The 20,880-nt window shown below is 51.4% G+C and overlaps 1 protein-coding gene across 1 annotated transcript; it reads left to right on the forward strand.

Annotated features, from left to right (window-relative positions):
* The first annotated feature begins 13,191 nt into the window (after positions 1-13,191).
* Positions 13,192-19,486, forward strand: LOC135391729 (titin-like). The gene is made up of 2 exons (XM_064622143.1): positions 13,192-13,298; positions 14,972-19,486. The coding sequence occupies exon 2, from the start codon at positions 15,002-15,004 to the stop codon at positions 19,418-19,420; it is 4,419 nt and encodes a 1,472-aa protein (XP_064478213.1). The 5' UTR covers positions 13,192-13,298; positions 14,972-15,001; the 3' UTR covers positions 19,421-19,486.
* The last annotated feature ends 1,394 nt before the right edge of the window (positions 19,487-20,880 follow it).

A 20,880-nucleotide genomic window follows, 5' to 3' on the forward strand; every position in this document is an offset into this window, starting at 1 on the left:
TTCAGATCTGTTTCGGTTTCGGTCTGTCTACCAACGTCCTGATGACGTTTCTCGGGTAGAGGTTTACTTAGTAGACTTGAACTACGCTCGAAGCTAGGGGGCGGACAAGGTCGCGCCCGAAAGCCGCAGTCTTGAGGGGATTACGATGATCCCTGAAAGGAACGCGACCTTCGGTTCTACTTTTGTTTCAATAGGAGGCGGCGAACAAGTGGCCATTCGTGGAACCCAGCCCTCACCTTCAGATCTGTTTCGGTTTCGGTCTGTCTACCAACGTCCTGATGACGTTTCTCGGGTAGAGGTTTACTTAGTAGACTTGAACTACGCTCGAAGCTAGGGGGCGGACAAGGTCGCGCCCGAAAGCCGCAGTCTTGAGGGGATTACGATGATCCCTGAAAGGAACGCGACCTTCGGTTCTACTTTTGTTTCAATAGGAGGCGGCGAACAAGTGGCCATTCGTGGAACCCAGCCCTCACCTTCAGATCTGTTTCGGTTTCGGTCTGTCTACCAACGTCCTGATGACGTTTCTCGGGTAGAGGTTTACTTAGTAGACTTGAACTACGCTCGAAGCTAGGGGGCGGACAAGGTCGCGCCCGAAAGCCGCAGTCTTGAGGGGATTACGATGGTCCCTGAAAGGAACGCGACCTTCGGTTCTACTTTTGTTTCAATAGGAGGCGGCGAACAAGTGGCCATTCGTGGAACCCAGCCCTCTCCTTCAGATCTGTTTCGGTTTCGGTCTGTCTACCAACGTCCTGATGACGTTTCTCGGGTAGAGGTTTACTTAGTAGACTTGAACTACGCTCGAAGCTAGGGGGCGGACAAGGTCGCGCCCGAAAGCCGCAGTCTTGAGGGGATTACGATGATCTCTGAAAGGAACGCGACCTTCGGTTCTACTTTTGTTTCAATAGGAGGCGGCGAACAAGTGGCCATTCGTGGAACCCAGCCCTCACCTTCAGATCTGTTTCGGTTTCGGTCTGTCTACCAACGTCCTGATGACGTTTCTCGGGTAGAGGTTTACTTAGTAGACTTGAACTACGCTCGAAGCTAGGGGGCGGACAAGGTCGCGCCCGAAAGCCGCAGTCTTGAGGGGATTACGATGATCCCTGAAAGGAACGCGACCTTCGGTTCTACTTTTGTTTCAATAGGAGGCGGCGAACAAGTGGCCATTCGTGGAACCTAGCCCTCACCTTCAGATCTGTTTCGGTTTCGGTCTGTCTACCAACGTCCTGATGACGTTTCTCGGGTAGAGGTTTACTTAGTAGACTTGAACTACGCTCGAAGCTAGGGGGCGGACAAGGTCGCGCCCGAAAGCCGCAGTCTTGAGGGGATTACGATGATCCCTGAAAGGAACGCGACCTTCGGTTCAACTTTTGTTTCAATAGGAGGCGGCGAACAAGTGGCCATTCGTGGAACCCAGCCCTCACCTTCAGATCTGTTTCGGTTTCGGTCTGTCTACCAACGTCCTGATGACGTTTCTCGGGTAGAGGTTTACTTAGTAGACTTGAACTACGCTCGAAGCTAGGGGGCGGACAAGGTCGCGCCCGAAAGCCGCAGTCTTGAGGGGATTACGATGGTCCCTGAAAGGGACGCGACCTTCGGTCCTACGTTGCTTTCAATAGGAGCCAGCGAACAAGTGCTCAGTCGTGGAACCCAGCCCTCCCCTTCCGATTTGTTTCGGTTTCAGTCTGTCTGCCAACGTCATGATGACGTTTCTGATGCAGAGGTCTATTATCCAGACACATCTTCGATACATACCGACGGCAAAGCCTACTCGTTGGGTTGTCTACTGCGACAGTAATGTAGTTCTGTCTGCGCTTCGTGCACGTAACTCGTAGTCGTCGTGCGCTTCGCTGATGTATGACGCCCTTTTACAGCTGTAAAGTGGAGGTATAAAGAGAGAGGATGGGGAGGAGATTCTGGAATCGGCGGAAGAGTGTATAAAGCTTCCGGTAAAGCGCTTCCGCCTGCGCCTCAGGCTCACGTTGGGCGCTATGACGTTGGGATGAGCCTGCGTAGCATGGAGGAAAGAAGAAAAGGTGGCGCCCCAACGGCTCTTCGACAGAAGAGAGAAGCGTGTGGCAAGTGACGTGACGATAGGAGGTGCTGTAGCTTCTTTGGAGCCACGCGGGGTCACGTTACCTGAATAGCCCAATGAGGTCGCTTTGGGGGCCACTTCAACGCGCTACCACCACACCTCTCCAACCGTCCTGTTATGACACGTGACGACGTGCGCATGACTTTGCCTTCGCAGGGTTGCTCCCAAACGGAGCAGCTACGCTGTAGTTAGGTGAGAGAAACTCGTCAACTAACACCACAGGGGTGGCATCAAATGTATTGCTCCGTAGACGAAAGCGTGCTGGGCGAACGCAATGCATTCTGTCCAGGTCATGGTTACACGTCACAACTGTGGCTATGAGCGGCGTACAGATGCGGACAGATGGAGAGAGGACATCGGGAAAGCGTGGGGACAGGGGTGATTAGCATGCGCCACGGGCCGACTGGAAAAGAATGTCACATTAAATCTGCTACACGCAACATTGTAAACAGGCAGTTGATGTATCCCATTCAAGTAGTTTCTGTTATCTTTAAACTAAATAAACAGATAAAGGATGCACGTATCAACGTCTGAAAGACGGAGAGAAAACGAAAGCTGCAAGTGCCCTGATGCGAGCGAGTAGATTGGGATCAAACGCAGACGAGATGCGGAAAGAAGACAGGACGCTACACAGAAATCCGCTTTGTATGTTTTGTGAGCTGCACATTGGAATTTGACGCACACACTTCCATCTATACCCGGTGTGTGCCCGATATAGTCGCAGAGTCACGTTCTTCACCGTGCAAATGCTACCTAGCTTTGGCAATTTTTCAGTCTGGAATCGTTTTGGAAGACGTGGAAAGACATCGCACCTGTAATCTAAGAAAGAAAAAAAAGGTATAATTTCCTACCCAAGCTGGTAGAAAGACAGCACTTCTACCATTTCGGGCCAATCCACGCGCGCCTTCTCCCCGGCGCGTATAAGCGGCGACGTCCCTTTCCCTTGCTCCTCTCTCTCACGTTTGCTCTAAGGAAAAAAGGGTAGAATTTCCTACCCAAGCTGGTGGAACGGCAGTTCTTACTCTGTAGTTTGTTTCTACTCTGCAGTTATACCTAAAAGGTAAAAGTGGTCTGAGTAGAAATGTGGTTGCAATCCAGTTCTACCGAGATGGGTAGAAATTTCTACCTTTTTTTCTTAGAGTGTGGGGCTGTATTGCTCAATGACCTGTAACTCCCGTTTTACACCCGATTCTTATGGTGACCAAAAAATTGTGACCTGAACTGAGCAAATTCCGGAATTGCATTCGTAAAATCAATGATCATAAAGATGAAATGGAAAAGAAACGGAACGCATGTCAAAAAAGAATCCGCGCATAACGTGCGCGGCGAAAAGAGCCGCATCCGATGGCACTTCCCTAACTCTAGCGCTGTCCATGGCGCTGCAGTCCAGGATAGCGACTATTCATCCGCCCATCCACATCGCACGCGCAGACGTGCTGATCCTCTCCGCATACGCAACTGTAATGTATCACAGATAGACCCGACAGCTATCGCTGCTGGTGAAATAGCGCGAAGGTTTCGCGTTAATTTCTGCCATATTCATGACGCTGTTGTTCAGTGTGGTCACCAGGTTGTATTCCAGTGGTTACCCGGTCACTGTGGCATATCGGGAAATGAAAAGGCGGATTCCCTCGCAACATAGGCACATCGCACGCGAATATTACACCCCGTTCCTTTCCCACCATCAGGTGCTCATCAATTAGCGCGCAGCGCTGGACCTCACCTATCTCTGCTACAGCAGCTGGATCCATACTTGCGATTCTGCATCGGCAACCGTCTCCCGTTCGGCCGAGACGCTCATTCATCGTTTGCTTTTCAGAATGGGCATGGTATAGTCTTCAATGCGCCTCGCGTGTGGTGTAGTGGACGGTGTCAATCACATATGGTCGTAGTATAGTCAGCATAGGTCGGCGAATTCATTCATGATGGCCTTCACCGACTTCATTCACCATCACCTCATAGAGAATGATGTGAAGTTGAATGAAGGGCATGATGTGATGTGAAGTTGAAGTTGAATGAAGGGCTATGATGTGATGTGAAGTTGATGTTGAAGTTGAATGAAGGGCTATGATGGGATTTGAAGTTGAAGTCCGCGTGATGGGTTTTGAAGTTGAAGTCCACGTGATGGGTTTTGAAGTTGAAGTCCGCGTGATGGGATTTGAAGTTGAAGTCCGTGTGATGGGTTTTGAAGTTGAAGTCCGCGTGATGGGTTTTGAAGTTGAAGTCCGCGTGATGGGTTTTAAAGTTGAAGTCAGTGTGGTGGGATTTGAAGTTGATGTCCGCGTGATGGGTTTTGAAGTTGAAGTCGGTGTGGTGGGATTTGAAGTTGAAGTCAGCGTGTGTGGGTTTCGAAGTCGAAGTCCGTGTGTTGGGTTTTGAAGTCAGCGTGATGGGTTTTGAAGCTGAAGTCTGCGTGATGGATTTTGAAGATGACGGATAGGTTTTGAAGTCCTCATAATAGGTTGTGAAGCTGACAATGTTTAGTCGATGTCTGACGTTCACGTGTCGTGACTGTTACTTGTGCGAACGCGTGCGGAGTGAATGGCAAATGTGTATTGGAGTGCACCGAGCGCACATTAACGCTTCGCGTTTCGTGTCTGGTGTGGGCGTATGGGCCTGACACTGCAGATGCCTGGCGGACTTCCTCCACCCCACCCCCCCTTGTTGTGTATCGGCGGTCGCAGGGAGGGAAGTGTTTGGAACGCGTTACTCTCTGGTGTAGTGGGGCGCGGAGGCAACTGTAGGCCGGAGGCAACTAGCCGGAGGCAACTGTATGTTGCGAATGTGAGCGGTAGATTAGATCGAGATGCGATTTGGCGTTCTGCGGTCGCGCGGTCTGCACGTTGCGGTTGTTCTGTTTGACTCATTTGCTCGCCTACAGCTATAATGTGCGTGTATATCTATATTGGATGGTTTGGATTTGAGCCTCTGCCTTCGGTCGCGTACGCGCGTTTTACTAGATGACAGTAGATTGCTGTCGTGCTGACGAAGTGTGTTTTATTAGGCTTATTTTGTGTCTTCTTAGATTGCTTATTTTTCCTTTGTGTGATTGGGATCCAAATAGGACAAGATCGGGCTGGCATTGTTTTTGTGGACGTCTTTTATTTTAAATGTAATACACAGAGGTCACTATAGGTCTCTTATTTATCTGAGGTGCATAGGTCATGTTTTCGGGAATTATGTGTTCGGCATGCATGTAGCATCCATCGGACACAAGTGTTCCATCAGAGCACATAGCTGCTATTTCTTAGATATTCATCGCCAATAAAGTACATTTCAGCAGAGGCGGGGAAGTTAATTACCACCCAAAAGTCGCTAGTTACGAGTTACGTCATTAAGCTAAATATGTAATGAAGTTACAACCTTCAAGTTATCAAAATGAAATTAAGTGAGAAATGAAAGTTCTAGCAACCATGCCGAAATTAAGTTCGGAGCGGAGTTCCGAATATACCTTGTCAATTGGGCACAAAGTGAGAATTGGAATTCCAAGTTCTACGAGTTCCCATTTTCCGCGCACATTTCATAGAACGTTGCCAGTGGCCTTATCACCTCCAAGGCGACCGCACCCTCTAAACAGCATACCCCTCCTCCGCTTACATTTTCGCCGCCACTACCAGGAAATCCACGCTAACAGGGGCGATTAAGACGCCAACGTCGTAATCCTCCAGCAGCGAGCAGCCGGGCACACCAACGTAGGCCTTCGTTGGTATTCAACTTCAAAACCCCATCAGCGGTCACCCGAAGCCACATGAACGCGCAATGTGCTATGCGCTCACCTATCTGTCAACAACGGGCGCAATATTGTGCAACAACCCTACCGCGCAAGCAATACACTTTCCGCAGTTCACATGCGACAGCGGAGGTCAAACGTGGCATCCCTCCCTTTCCTCCTTCATTGGTAAACCCTGCTTCCAAGTCCAACCGAGTGCAGGCTGACCGCACTCTCCAAACAGCATACCCCTCCTTCGCTTACGCTTTTGTTGCCACTACCAGGAAACCCACGCAAACACAGGCGAGCAGGACGCTAGCGTCGTAATCCTGCAGCCGGGCACACCCCACGTAGGCCTTTGTTGGAGTTCAACTTCAAAAACCCCATCACTGACTTCAGCACCCATCATAGGAATTCAACTTCAAAACTCCATCACAAACTTCAACTTCAAAATCCATCACAGACTTCAGAACCCATCATAGGAATTCAACTTCAAAGCCACACCACAAACTTCAACTTCAAAATCCATCACAGACTTCAGAACCCATCATAGGAATTCAACTTCGAAGCCGCGATTGGATGTGAAGTTGAATTCTGATGATGGGTTCTGAAGTTGAATGATGGGTTCTGATGTGATGGATTCTGAAGTTGAAGTTCAATGATGTGGTGTGATGTGATGGGTTCTGAAGTTGAAGTTGAATGATGGGTTATGATGTGATGAATTCTGAAGTTGAAGTTGAATGATGGGTTATGAAGTGATGAATTCTGAGGTTGAAGTTGAGTTACGGGCTCGTGATGTGATGGTTTATGACGGTGATGTGATGTGATGGGCTTTGCGGAAAACTGACCATGATGTGATGTTGAATGAATTCTTAGCAAAATGCCGACCTATGATAGTCAGTTTACGTCTGAAAGAGAATAGCTCCTGGCTGGTGTTTCGCACATGAGAGACCACCCCGCTTCTCTCGCTCAGCTCTTAGGTCCTGTGGGAATCGCCTCACGGCCCGCCCAGGGCCCGACTAGCTCAGTCGGTAGAGCAGGAGACTCTTAATCTCGGGGTCATGGGTTCGGGCCCCACGTTCGGCGCCAATTGTGGGAATCGCCTCATGGCCCGCCCAGGGCCGGCAATTTCCACTCCCAGGGCCGCACCACCCGCTCGCTACCGGAGTACCAAATGCACCGCCCAGACCAAGTCGGCCAGACTCAGTTTATTGTCATACCTTTTACCGAAGCCAGAAATCCGCACCCAGCAGCCCGGCGAACACCAAAAGGCAGCCCCAGCATTGAACGGAACAAACTCAAGAAGACCGCTCGAAAACAGAGCGCTACTTTTAAACCAAACAACCCCGCCCACAGTTATCTCTAGAAGGGAAACCATCAAGAAAACAAGTAAGGGGCACAGATATCAACGCACAGATCAACGCGAAATCAAACTCGGAAACAATCTTTATCGCGAAAAGGCGAAAGTTCCACATCTTCGAAAAGGCGAAAATTCCACAGTCCCTGGGATAATCCCCGCAATCAAAGACAAACGATCTCCCTTCTGCCTTCCTTAAAAAGTAATAATAATTGGGTGTTTACGTCGCGAGACAACTGAGATCTCCTTAAAAAGTCTGGAGTAAGAAGTGAATTATGAATAATGAAAATGAACTGCCCTTGCGCTGATTTCTGATATTTGACGATGTATTTTTCTTCTATTTTTTTATTCTATGTTCTTGCATTTTTTGTTCTAGTCTCGGAGTGTGCTGCGGTTACGCATATCTGGTAATTGACCAAGGTAGCGCCTTTAATCTTGTTCGAGCAGAAAGCCTTCAAGATACGATCACTTCCAGTCCACGAATTGAAAGAGACTTGAAGCTGGTTCCCTTGGCCAGCATCCCGGGTTTCGGCACCAAAGCTGTTAGGAAGTAGGAGACCAAAAAACGAGTAAAACCGTTTATTACGGACGTCAATATTATAATAATAATTATTATTATTATTCCCAAAAAGAGTGCGCGACCAGGAGGCCCGTGCTCATGCTTTCTTATTCTTCTTCAGCCACAAAGGAAATGGCTTTAGCCACACAGGGCGATTGGCCAGGAGTATGAGAGGGGAGTGTAGTTGCAGGGGTACGGGCGGGCGTTGTAGAGACTGGGACGGTGGTGGGGGTTAGGTGGTCAGGCTACTCAGGGTGGGCGAATCAAAAGCGGCCGCAGGTAGCTAAGAAGGCAACGACGCTTGCCGCCACTTCGGGGATCCATTTCTTCGTGTGTGAGGCTCCGAAGGAGAGTAAGGACGATAAGGAGAGAGGGATGCCTTGTCTGGCAAAGGGCAGGGTGAAAGGGTTGCGGCGGGACCTGTCGTACATGCGACAGTGCAGCAGCAGATGCTCAGTGGTCTCGTCCTGCCCGCAGTGAGGGCACGCTGGCGATGGATGGGTACCCGCGCGGTGAAGGTAAAAGTTTAGAGGCAAGGCGTGGCATCGAAGGCGCGTCGGCAGGACTTCAACACGGCGCGAAGGGCGGCGGTCAGTGTGTCACGCGAAGGAAGGGTGGTCGTAATGGGGGTCAGGCAAGCGGCGTCCAGACAGCTCCAGCAGCCTCCTATATCTGGCCCGAGTTACTGCGGGCAATGGAGGTAAGAGGTCGATGAATGGCCCAGCGAGGGATGCCTTGGCCAGGTTATCAGCCAACTCGTTGATAGAGAGGCCACGGTGTCCTGGAATACACGTCAAATCGACGTCCGTGATATGACTCGGAGTAAGGGACAGGAGGGTTTTCCAGGCGTCGGCAGAGGGGTCCGGCAGGGCTGCGATGACAGACAGTGAGTCTGACAGGAGCAGAACCTTGCAGAGTTGAGGAGGGACCATGCGGAGAGCCAGTATCATGGCGAGGAGCTCGCTCTCAAATACTCGAGTGAAGTCCGGGAGGCGAATCGGGAAGTGCGCATCCAGCTGCGGGAAGACAATTCCAGCACCCGCCAGCCCGGCGGACACGGAAGCGTCTGTGGCAACAACCAGGTGAGACTGGAACCGGCTGACGTGGTCCGTGAGGAGGGCCTCGAGCCTAGCCGGAGGAGCTAGGACACGTCCAGGGAGGAAGGCCTCGGCGATCAGCAGCGACAGATCCCTCAGCGGGCAGGTGGTTGTGGCCAGATCAGACAACGATATCTTCAGGGGTACCAAAAGGGAGTCGACGAATACAAGTTGGGGGGTGTTGGACCTGCGCCACCGCCGAGAGACTCACCGAGTCACGTTCCTGGGGGACTCATTGTGTCTGAACGCCATTGGGCTCTGGCAGAGGGAAAGGAAGCAGTTCACTGACAGCAAGCGAAACCGGGTCTTGAGGGGAGGGATACGAGCTTCCGCATAAAGCGTCTGGTTGGCTGCATACTTAGGGAGACCCAAGCATAGGCGCAAGGCTTTCCTCTCGATAACAAAGAGCCTGTTTAGGCGATAGTCCGGGAGGTGGGAGAACAAAACGCACCCGAACTCCAGAATGGGCCGCACATAACACTTCTAGATGAATAGTAAGGCGGTCCGCCGCATACCAATGCGGGGGCTGGAACAGCGATGGAGGATGCCAGTTGCCTTTGTAGCTTTTTGGCTCACTACCTCAATGTGATGGTCCCAGTGGAGCTTGTAGTCGTACCAGACACCCAAATACTTCAGCAGGTTTGTCTGCAGGATAGGCTCTGCGCCAATTTTCAGGTCGATGGTTAGGAGCCCCACAGGTTGGCTGCTGGGTTGGAATAAGATCACTGCGGATTTCTGGGCGTTCAAGGAGAGGTGAGCGGAGCGCATCCATGCGGATAGAGCAGAGAGGTATGCTTGGAGCACCTCGTACAGCGCATGGAGAGAGGTGGAAGAGGCGAAGAAGGCAATATCATCCGCATAAGTCATGGTAAGAATGCCAGGCTTCAGAGGAAGGGAGCTCATCAAGATGTTAAACAGCAAAGGGGACAAAACAGCTCCCTGAGGGAGACACCTGAGTTGAGTGTGCGACGAAGATGTAAAACGGCCATCAGAGCAGAAAAAAGAACGTCCGGAGAGGAACTTGCTAACCCACAAGATGACATACGGGGGGATGCTGAGGGCAGCCATGCACTGAACTAGGATGCAGTGCTCCACGCTATCGTAGGCCTTGGCAATATCTAGGGCAACCAGAGCGGACAATTCCCCGTTCTCACGCGCAAGGCAAATCAGGCTTTCAAGGTTCGCGTGGGCCATCCAAATTGAACAGCGGGGGCTGAAACCCAATCTGGCTGTCATTAAGAGCAGCAGTATTCTCCAAGAAAGAGGAAAGACGGCGATGCAGAATGCCCTCGATGGTCTTGCTGAGGACGGAGGTCAGGGCAATTGGACGGATGTTGTCCATGACCAGGCCCCTCGAGGGAATTTTCTTAACGATGACCACCTTGGCCACCTTCCAGTTGTCTGGGAGCCATGACTGCTCGAGCGACACGTTCACAATGTTTAGAAGCTCGCGAGGATGGGAAGCCCACAGGGACAGCAGGATCCTGCCTGTAATGCCGTCCGGACCAGGGGCAGAGTTCGGAAGAGCACGCACAACTGAGCCGAGTTCCTCTTCGGTAACGGCGCAGAAGCCGGACGTCGATTCGTCGGGCAGCGCTTGGACACGTGAAACAGAGCTGTGGAAGCGCAGCACAAGACCTCTGGCTATGTCTTCGAGCCGGGTTCTGGCAATGTCATCAGGCACGACAGAGGAGTCGCAGGGGGGTTCGCAGGACAGCGATTGCCGGAGGTGTGTAATATGCTGGTGGAGGGCCTTCGGATGCTTCGGGTGGGACAGAAATGAGTTGCGCTCGTTGTAGAAAGACTGCTTTGCAGCGGAGATGGTACGCTTAAAGACAGCCTTGAGAAACTGGTAATTCTTCCAGTTCACGTAGGAAGTGTTTGCAAGCACTTGTTTCCAAGCAGCCTTGCGACGCCGGCAGGCCTTGTACAAGCCTCGTTCCACCACGGGGCGCAGTTTGACCGCGAGCGAGTAACAAGACTAAAAGTAACAGTCGGTATCGATAGTGACAAAGAGGTCACGGTATTGACCGCGCGGTCACTGGCAGGTAGGCCAATACCTTCCTGAAGAAGTCGCTCCAGGTTCTTCTCTTGCAGGTGGAAATTGCACAGGGAGCGCGCAGAAACAGACTGCCTGGCAGGAATGGCCACTTCAAAGATAGGCAGGTGGTCGCTGTTGGAACCCAAGGTGTGGGTTCGCCACGACATCAGGCGGACCGAAGAGGGGTGTAGAGTGAGGTGGAGCACAGAACGGGCGGTGCCACGGAGGAACGTTGGAGATCCGTCATTCCCAACAGAGAGGTTATGACGGCATATCCAGTCCCACAGCTCCCTGCCGTTGGAGTCGGTCTTGAGCCCCCATTGAACGTGATGCGAGTTGAAATCACCAGCGACCACGTATCCGTGGGGCAGGTTGGAGAGTGCACCGCTGAGAGTTGAGGGGGATTGGAAGCCCGCTGGGCAGCCAGGGACCCGTCCAGGGCCAAAAACATCCATTCAAAACAGCCAGGGACCCGTTGCAGGGAAGTGTGAGCTGGACCGCAAGAGCCTCGCAGAGAGGGGATGCTATCTGCCGTACAACATGGGCGGAGTGCACAAGCTGCTGAGAAACAAGGGTCAAGAGGCCGCCTCCTTTCCCCACGGGTCGGTCCAGTCGAAATGCATGGAAGCCGGGGAAGGAGAAGGGGCGACGCGGTGACAGCCACGTCCCTTGCAGAACAATAACGTCAGGTGAACAATGAGAGATGAGCATATATGGAGGTCGGGCAGGGTTGATGAAATCGAGAGGCAGTTCCATTGAAGGACGCGAAGTCTACTCTGCATCGGTTAATATAGATGTTGCAACCGCGGCGGCGAGGACGTCTCCATCCCCACCCTTCTGTTTGCCCACTTTCTTCGATCGCTTGCCCATGGGGTTATCGCAGGGGCTGCACCACCTTAGTGCAGGGGCACCACGTTTGGAGTGCGAAGCCGTGGCGTCCATGTCCTCAGGAGACGAGCATTGAGGCATGCTTTCTTCCTTTTCTCCTCAGGAAGATGGCCACGATCCGCAACGGTGATTGGCCAGGGCTAATTCATTATGACATAAGTGTGACAGTGACACTAAGGGCTAGAACCGGTTGGAGCCGGCAACGAATGAAATGAGATTATCTGCGATGACGGGATTCCATTTTCCGGTATGGGACGCACCGAACGAGAGTAATGCGCTTAATGAGAGAGGCACGCTGAACCTTAGCAGTGGAAGGGTGAGGGACTGTAGGCGAAGGCGGCGGTATGTACTACAGTCGAGAACGAAATGTTGGAGGGTTTCGTCGTGACCGCATTCAGGACACCCTGGGGAAGGTTGCACACCACAGCGATGGAGGTAAAAGTTAAGCGGGAGGGCAAGACACCGAAGACGCGTCAGACAGACTTCTGCACGTCGAGAGCGGCAATAGCCCGGGTTCCAAGGGAAAGAGCTTTCTCATTGCTCATCACCTCCTCCTCCTCTGTTCATACTTGAGATTCAACAACGTAAATAAAGATTACACGCGTCCACGAATTTTCGAGACAGGAAAAACGCGAAACTCGACAGTTTCGGATTCTCCAAGGGTAGGCACATCATGGAAAGTTGGGGTCTATCTCTCTCTGTCTGCAAGCAAAAGCGCGAGCGTCTCTGCTCTTCGCCGAACACCTCATGGAACATTAGAGGTCTTCCAGCAGCTGTATAGAGCTGTAGTGAGGAAAGGGTAATCGATCTTCGAGTAGCAATGTTGCCAGACGCGTTCGTAGATTGGGTCCCACATATGACACCATACTCCTCGAAACTAGAAATTAATTTTTTGGTACTTGCGCTTCATATAGGGGAAGAATGTTTCAGGAAAATGGAGAAGCTTCTATAGTAAATTCGGTAGTATTCTAAGGTGGTACGTTAAAGGTCCCCGCGCCATTAAAACTCGGCAGTCCTACCCTCCGGCACGTGCGGTACGTTGCCGAACATGTGAGCCGGCTGAGTCACTTTACGTGCAAATGCACTATAAATTTTTCAACTATAAATTAAATATAAATTAATTAATAACTATAAATAAATTAAATTATAAATCTACTATAAAATATTTCAGCGAAGCGCAAATAAAAGCGCGCTCAGAGGAGATCACGTGCACAGGCAAAACGAAACCAGACCGGCGGCAAAACCTGCGTCGTTCTCTTTACCGTATTCTTTTTCGCCTCCCACCCCTCAAGGGAATGTAAACAGACCGGTACATTTATTCGCGCATGTTGAAAACGTACTTGTTGCATTATTGGCTGTACTTTTCTAGCTTTCTTTGTAGGTCACACTGGACATATACGTATTTAATAAGACACACATATTGTTACTGTAGTACGTAGTACAGAGAATTAGTGGAAGCACCATCAGCATGAACACCTATTAATGCCATCGATCGATGCTGCACGAGCTCTGTGGCATTCCAACTAAATTCTCTGCACGGGCGGCTACCTGGAACGTAAGTGTCGCCTGTTTGATACCGCTGTTTCACAACGTTCATGTAACGTTCAGATGACAGTGTGTTATGTCAGGACAGAAACATTTGGGACAATATTTTATTACTACCAGGGGCATGAGCGGGCATTCCCACAGACGGACTCTGTCCCAACCATGGACCCTCGATGGCCCTGGTTAATTTTGAATTCCCTTTTTGTTTGGTTCTTTGTCTAGTTATAGTGCTAAACTAGGGCAACGACACTTCTATCAGCGGCAGTAGCGGGGAGTACACTCTTAAAAATGAACTTCACCGCATAGCACGATCCTATCCAACCATCATCTCGAATGATATCGTTATCTGCCCTGATTTGTTGAAAACGGGAGGCGTACGCCTTTTTTGTGACAATTATGAACAGCATAAGTGTCACAAAAAAGGCGTACGCCTCCCGTTTTCAACAAGTCAGGGCAGATAACGATATCATTCCAGGTGGTGGTTGGATAGGAGCGTGCTATGCAGTGAAGTTCATTTTTAAGAGTGTAGAAGGTAGCCTCCTACATGGGGCTCAGTATCGGGTTACATCAAAACTACGCTTCAGAGCATCTACACTGAGGCAAACGGGCGAGTTGGAGCCGCCATCTTGTTTCCGTTCGACCTCCAGCTCCCGCCCTCAACAGGGTTATTCTAGCAAACGTCACATTCGATCGCACTGTAAAAATGGAAGACGGGGTTTGGCCCATCCCAAACTTTGCAGGCTGATAGCCATTTTATTCGAATTTTTTGTAAGCGTTATGGTCATGTAGAAGGAAAATTAAAAATCAAGCAAAATCTCGCCCCGTGCATTTTCAATGACTATCATTGACTTATCCCACACCGCCATTTTTTGTCTGCTTCACATTCACATCACTTCACACAGGCAACGCTGCCTATACAACGATGTGACAAGCCGATTCTGACGTTATGCACCAGTTCTCTTGTTCCAGTCTTGCTCTGTATGGTGGTGCCACCTGTGTGCGATGAAATAAAAATGAAGTGCACGCAGGAGAAAATGGCGGCTTTTGAGTGAGATGGGCCATAGAAAATGCATAGAGTGAAATTTTGCTTCAGTTTTAATTTTTCTTCTACGAGACCATAATGCTCACAAAAAATTCCAACAACACTTCACAGAAACGGCTACCAGTCTGCAAAGTTTGGGGTTGGATAAACCCCGTCTTTTATTTTTACGATGTGATCGAAATGTGTAACGTTTGTTAGACTTACCCTGTACTTCGGCAGTAGAAATAGATTAAGATGAAGTTCGGCAGAGAAAGAAGACAGCGCTTCATGGATGGCGCTGGTGGTGTAATGTAAACAACATGGCGGCTCTAACTGGCCCTTTTGCCTCAATGTCGATACTCTACGACTATATGTTGTCGATACTGGTGTGGGTATGAGTGACTCAGCTCTAGGCAGTGTCGCCATCAAACTGCGCCGCCGAAGTGTCGTTGTCGCATGTTAAGCAGCCGTGCCTTACTGAGAACGTCCCTGACTGTTCAGACTGCGTTAACTGTGAGACCGACGATAATGCCTTTCCTTGCAAAGCAACGACGACAGCAACTTTATCTTGTGATTATGATTGGGGGGCTACATCACCAAGGGCGATACTTACATGCAGAGCTTACCAAATAGTACTCATTTCTTTTTTACATATGATGCAGAATTGCATACTGAGTTGACCGGTCCGAAACATGGCTGCCCCAGAGCCTACCGGTCAAGCAGGTGTTGCCCCAGAAGCTACCGCCGTGCCTCCGCCTGCAGCTGCGTCACCTCCCCATCATGTTGCTCCTGACGCTGCTGCAGCTGCTGGCGCCGCTGCACCTCCACCTGCACCCGGCGGCTCCGGAGCCGTTCACCAAGAAGTTGCTCCTGCCGCTGCAGCCTGCGTCTGCCCAGCAGCTGGAGGTGCCGCTACTGATGCGCAAGCACACGTTCCAGAAGCGGCAGCTGTGCTTGCAGCGCCGCCGCCGCCCGTATCCCCTCCCCACGGCGCCTTTGCAGAACCCAATCAAGCCGCTGCTAACATCCCGCCTACTGGCGTAGCTGCGTCACCTCAACCTCCAGATGTTGCCCCAGCCGCTTCAATTCCCCCTCCCGTACCTGCGGTGCTCTCACAAATTGGCGCCGACGCAGCAGGCATTCCACAGAATGAACCGCCGATATTGCAAGAAGGCGCCCAACAAATGGCCCCACCAGGTCACGGCGGAGCCGGCATTGCGTCGCCCCCGCATGTAGCGTCACCCGCACGAGTGGCATCACCTCCACCCGTAGCATCTCCTCCACGCGTAGCATCTGTTCCCCCTGTAGCGTCCCCTCCACGCGTAGCATCTATTCCCCCTGTAGCATCTCCTCCACGCGTAGCATCTATTCCCCCTGTAGCATCTCCTCCACGCGTAGCATCCCCTCCACCCGTAGCATCTCCTCCACGCGTAGCATCTCTTCCCCCGGTAGCATCTCCTCCACGCGTAGCATCTATTCCCCCTGTAGCATCTCCTCCACGCGTAGCATCTATTCCCCCTGTAGCATCCCCTCCACGCGTAGCATCTATTCCCCCTGTAGCATCCCCTCCACCTGTAGCATCTCCTCCACGCGTAGCATCTCTTCCCCCGGTAGCATCTCCCATCCATGTAGCATCACCTCAACGCGTACAGTCACCACGACCTTCTGCTGGTACTTTCTCTCCATCACGCCTATCATCAGCAGCTGCCCCTATTCCGGCCGACATAGCACCTCTTGCGCGACTCGTATCACCAAAGGCTTCTGCCACTGCTCTTATACAGACGGAGCCTCAACTAGTTGAAGAACTTCCACCTGAACCGTACTACCAGGTTGCAGTCAGCGATGGCACATCAGGCGTTAGTCAACGCATCACCAATTTGCTCGAGCGCATTCCGTTTAGTGACGATCGTAAGACCGAGTATATGGCCGCAGTCAAAACGTACGAGGAAGTTATTGGCGGTCAAATCGTCAGTGCCAAGATGTACGTCGAAGCACGGCCTAACATTGGCGAGTACGACGAAGAGAAGGTCGCGAGAGACATGACCAGGGAACTGGAAGAACTCAAGTGTCAAACGAAGCGTTTAAGTCAGAGTGATACGAGAGATAGACGAGCATTAGACGAACCAAGAGGAGGGAGGGAAAGCGGTAACTGGAGCATTGATGCGAAGAATGCACTTGGTCCACCTAAGAGATCTGCTGACCAGCTCTACGACGATGCGAGACAAAGCCGTGTCGAATGTCCTAGACAAGAAGCACGTTACAGGTCGCAAGGCGAAACTTGTTGCACCGACTTCAGAAGTCAAATGCCGCCTTGCGATGTACCGCAGCACTACAACAGTCGAACTGCTATTCTACAGCCGAACGTCCTGATTGCTAGTGGACCGCTACCTCAAGGAATGGGATTCCTGCATGTCGCCCAGCAGCAGATTATTACTCAGGACCAGTTGGCTCAGCAACAAGCGCTACAACTGCCGTTTGCACAACAGCAAGTGCCCCCGGACCCATTGCTTCAGCAGCAGTTAGTTCAACAGCAGGTGCCCCTTCAACAGTTGCCGCATCAGCAGTTCCCTCAACAGCAGGCACCTTTTCAGCAGAATCCTCCTCAGCAGTTCGCTCAACAGCAGGCACCTTTTCAGCAGAATCCGCCTCAGCAGTTCGCTCAACAACAGGCACCTTTTCAGCAGAATCCTCCTCAGCTTTTTCCCCCACAGCAGATTCCTTCACAAAATGCGCAAGTTCCACAACAATTTCCACCACAGCAAATTCCCCCCCAACATGTGCAAGTTCCACAACAACCTCCACCACAGCAAATTCCCCCACAACAGGTTCAAGAGCCACAACAGCTTCCTTCACTGCAAATTCATCTACAGCACGTGCAAGTGCCACAACAACCTCCACCACCGCAGATTCACCCACAACAGGCGCAAGTGCCACAACAGCTTCCACCGCAGCAGATGCAGCCGCAACAAACAGCTCCTCAACAAAAGGCGCCAACTATTACCGTTCAGCTCGACACGGCTTTCGTAGGTACCCGAGTAAGTCAGACAGCGATAGTACCACCATTCAGTAAGGAGCAATACCTGCCTCCAGCGCAACAGCCCGAGACACAGCGCGTTCGATCTCTGAGCCCTCCTGTCGAAACTAGTATTCGGAGAAGTTCTGAACCCCAGTCACCAAAATCACCTACACCTCAGTCTCAGGCAACTGGATTCATGAACAGGGCAGAGCAGCTCATACAAAGAATCAGGCAGCAGCTCTCTCTGTTTGACCGTCGTGATGTGTTATCTTCAGCTACAGAAGACGAGGATCATGCAAGTAAGAGGAGGAAAGCTTCAGCAAGTGCGCCTGAAGAAGAAAGTGAAACTAAAAAAGGGCCCAAGAAGCAACCAACTAAGTTCAAGAAAGAGGACGTCTCTGAGAGCGAAGACGTCGAGGAAAAGTCTGCCAAGAAAGCATCGAAGAAAACCAAGAAGGATGAAGCATCTGAGTGTGAAGACCTCGAGAAGGCTGCCAAGAAGACTAGGAAAAAGTCTAGAGGAGAAGAAGCGTCCGTAAGTGAAGAAGTCGAAGAAAGACCAAAGAAAGGAAGGAAAAAGTCAAGGGGAGAAGAAATATCGAGGAGCGAAAGCGTTGAAGAGAAGTCTTCCAAGAAAGGACGAAAACGCGACGAAAAAGGACGAAAAAAATCTCGAGGAGAAGAGGCCTCTGAAAGCGAAGAAGATAAATATTCAAAGCGAAGCAGGGCGCTTGAAGAGCAGAGGAAGGACACGAGAAAGTCTAGCAGGAAAGGATCCGAAAGTGAAGGCAGCGAAGCTCGCAGTGACAGGAGGTCGAGTAGAGGACATGACCAGAAGTACGGAGAGTTTGATCGGGACGACGAGAGGCGAATAAGAGAAGAAAAGCGAGAACGGCGGCGAGAAGAAGACAGAAGGGATTACAATCTCACGAGGAGGCCTGGTGAAAGAAGCGAACTATCCGAGCCAGATGAACGAGAACGGAGGAGGGGACACTTGAAGTCATCTGTGCAACCACCTCAACCGCAACTATATCCCGCTCAAAATGCACCACCGTTTTCATCTTTCGTGCAAGTGCAAGGCGTTGTCCCGAATCAAGGATACGTTGCACAAGCTCAAGGCGTGGCCATGCCTAGCCAGGTGCAACAAGTTGCAATGGTGCATCCTCTGGCAGAACAACCTAGACAGCCCGTATTACAGCCGCTCCAGCAGCCGCTCCAGCAGCCGCTCCAGCAGCCGCTCCAACAGCCGCTCCAACAGCCGCTCCAACAGCCGCTCCAACAGTCGCCCCGGCAGTCGCCCCATCAGAAACCGAAGCAACTAAAGACAGAATGGTGGACCCAAAAGTTAGAAGACCGTGGCAGGTACTCACCTCAACGAATTCGCAGCGTCAGTCCTGCCTCACGGGCCCTTGCGAGAGATTTCGAATTCGAAACCGAGGAGTACACTGAATGTGATGCGACCGAATGTTATGAAGACGATTACGCGGAAGAAAGACCCCGTCAGACTCGACGCCCTGCCCGGGATGAAAATCGATATAGAAGTCGGTCTTCTGGCAAGGTACACGACGTTGACGGAACGCGTTCTCGCTGCAGCGAACCCGAGTATGAAGCTGGGCATAGGCGACCTCGGGAAGTGGCACAACGGAAGTCGCGGTCCATTGAGCCTGAGTACCCGGCCGAACGAGACAGAAGCCATAACATAGAGATTGGCGTCAGACTGTCGCGGACTCGGCACACTTCTGACCAGAATCTAAGACCGCGTCGTTCTCCGCAGCCTGCATCTCAGACAGCGCAGAAGATTAACGTTAGTAGAGCCAGGAGCCCCGTGATACAGCAGCAGCAATCTACAGCGGATGACGTCAGGGTTTACGAATTGCGTGAAGTGACACCACAGCTGGATTCACTCCATAAGGTGTCACAGCATTGTGCACCACCGCCGTATCCAGGTATCCCGCAGCAGCCTCAGTGCACAATGGCTTACGTAGTGTCGAAGGAATCTCAGCAGGACATGGATCAGCCTCTGAGGGTACAGTACCTGGACACGTACGATCAGTTTGTCAGCTGGGTGTCCCCTGGCCGCGGGACGCAACAATAAACCACGTACAGCTGAAAAATTGCATGGTGCACGACGTAAGCTGCAAATAAATTCTTATACCATGGGTTCAGTATTCAGCGTGGGTTCATCACTCACTGCGTGAGTGTCACAAAATGCGTACCCCTCCCGGGCGGTGGGGGGGAGGGGGGGCAGAACGGTGTCATTTGAGATGGTGGTTTGCTATATGAGAGCGTGCTATGCGGTAAAGTGTGCAACGGTCTGGGAATAGGATTCGTTAACCAGCGTAACATACTCTGACGATACGTCGCCAAGCCTGCGAAATTTTACCGCATCCTCATTCATTGGACTCCAGAGCGCAGGGAGCGCACTTTTTAATAAACTATCCTTTTGTGGAGCGTGGCGCTCTTCGTGCACTCCCACGCTCCTGCTTGCAGGTCGGAGCGCGTAAGTGCTGTTCTTGCCCCGTGACGTATGGAGGAAGAGGACGCCGGAAAACCAATGAGACGCCTTGGAAACTTACGCAGTCGTAGTTCTGAAAGACCGTTTAGTAGAGGCACCGGAGTACGAGGGGCAGAGTACACCGAACGTGTTGGGTAGAGCCGCCACTTAACGCGCCCATTGTTTCGCAAAAGCGATAAATCGGGTACTGGCATTTGTTATGGGAATATAATGAGCTTTGCAACTCAGTACGTTAAGGTGAGTAGGTAACATATTGCATGAGAGAAAGCAGAAAACCATTTGCTTGAATCTATCCGGGTAACGGCTGAACAAGGGTGGGGGATGGAACTGCTTGCCGTAGTCGACCACGCATAGGCGGGCACGTTAAGACTATTGCAGGGGGCACCGTGAGTCCTCGGCAGACTTCGCAACGAACTGTGCCGACATTTGTCTAAAAGCCTTTCCTCTGGTGAAAACATCCCGACAGCACAGTCTGCGCCCTGATTCGAACCCGTGTCACCATCCCAGCGTGGAATGCCATCACCGCAACCACTAGGCAACGTGAGTTGGTGCTGAACAAGCCTGTTTGGTTCCTCGTCTCCCACCTCCGCTGCGTGGACATACGTACAGTCACGGTGTCGTGCGCATTAGCCAATCGCCGCAGACAAGTTCCAACACAAAGAGTATTGGATGGGAGTGGCTGAGTGCCTGATCGCTGGCAGAGGTAATGTGGTCATTACGAACTCCGTCAATCACACACAATGGGAAATTATCTGCGGTGATTGGCTAATGCACACGACACAGTGACCACGTGTGTTCACGTAGCGAAGGTGAGAGAGGAGGAACCGAACACGCCGACAAGGAGCAGCCAAGATGCACCTCTAAAATGGAACTCGGTCACATGAACCCACCCGAAGCTAACCCATTTTCGAAAAATCAGGAGAGAGAACTCTGTCATTCGAAGTGATCGTTGGCAAGGAAGTTGCGTGATACGGAATGCGATGGCACTTGCGATGTCCTGCTTGTCGCACTTTATTCCTTCAGACAGATTACACGTTGGT

The sequence above is a fragment of the Ornithodoros turicata genome, chromosome 4 (assembly GCF_037126465.1).
Source record: "Ornithodoros turicata isolate Travis chromosome 4, ASM3712646v1, whole genome shotgun sequence".
NCBI lineage: Eukaryota > Metazoa > Arthropoda > Arachnida > Ixodida > Argasidae > Ornithodoros > Ornithodoros turicata.

Excerpts from the sequence above, each read along its gene's own strand:
- LOC135391729 (XM_064622143.1), top strand. The coding sequence starts at position 15,002 with ATGGCTGCCCCAGAGCCTACCGGTCAAGCAGGTGTTGCCCCAGAAGCT.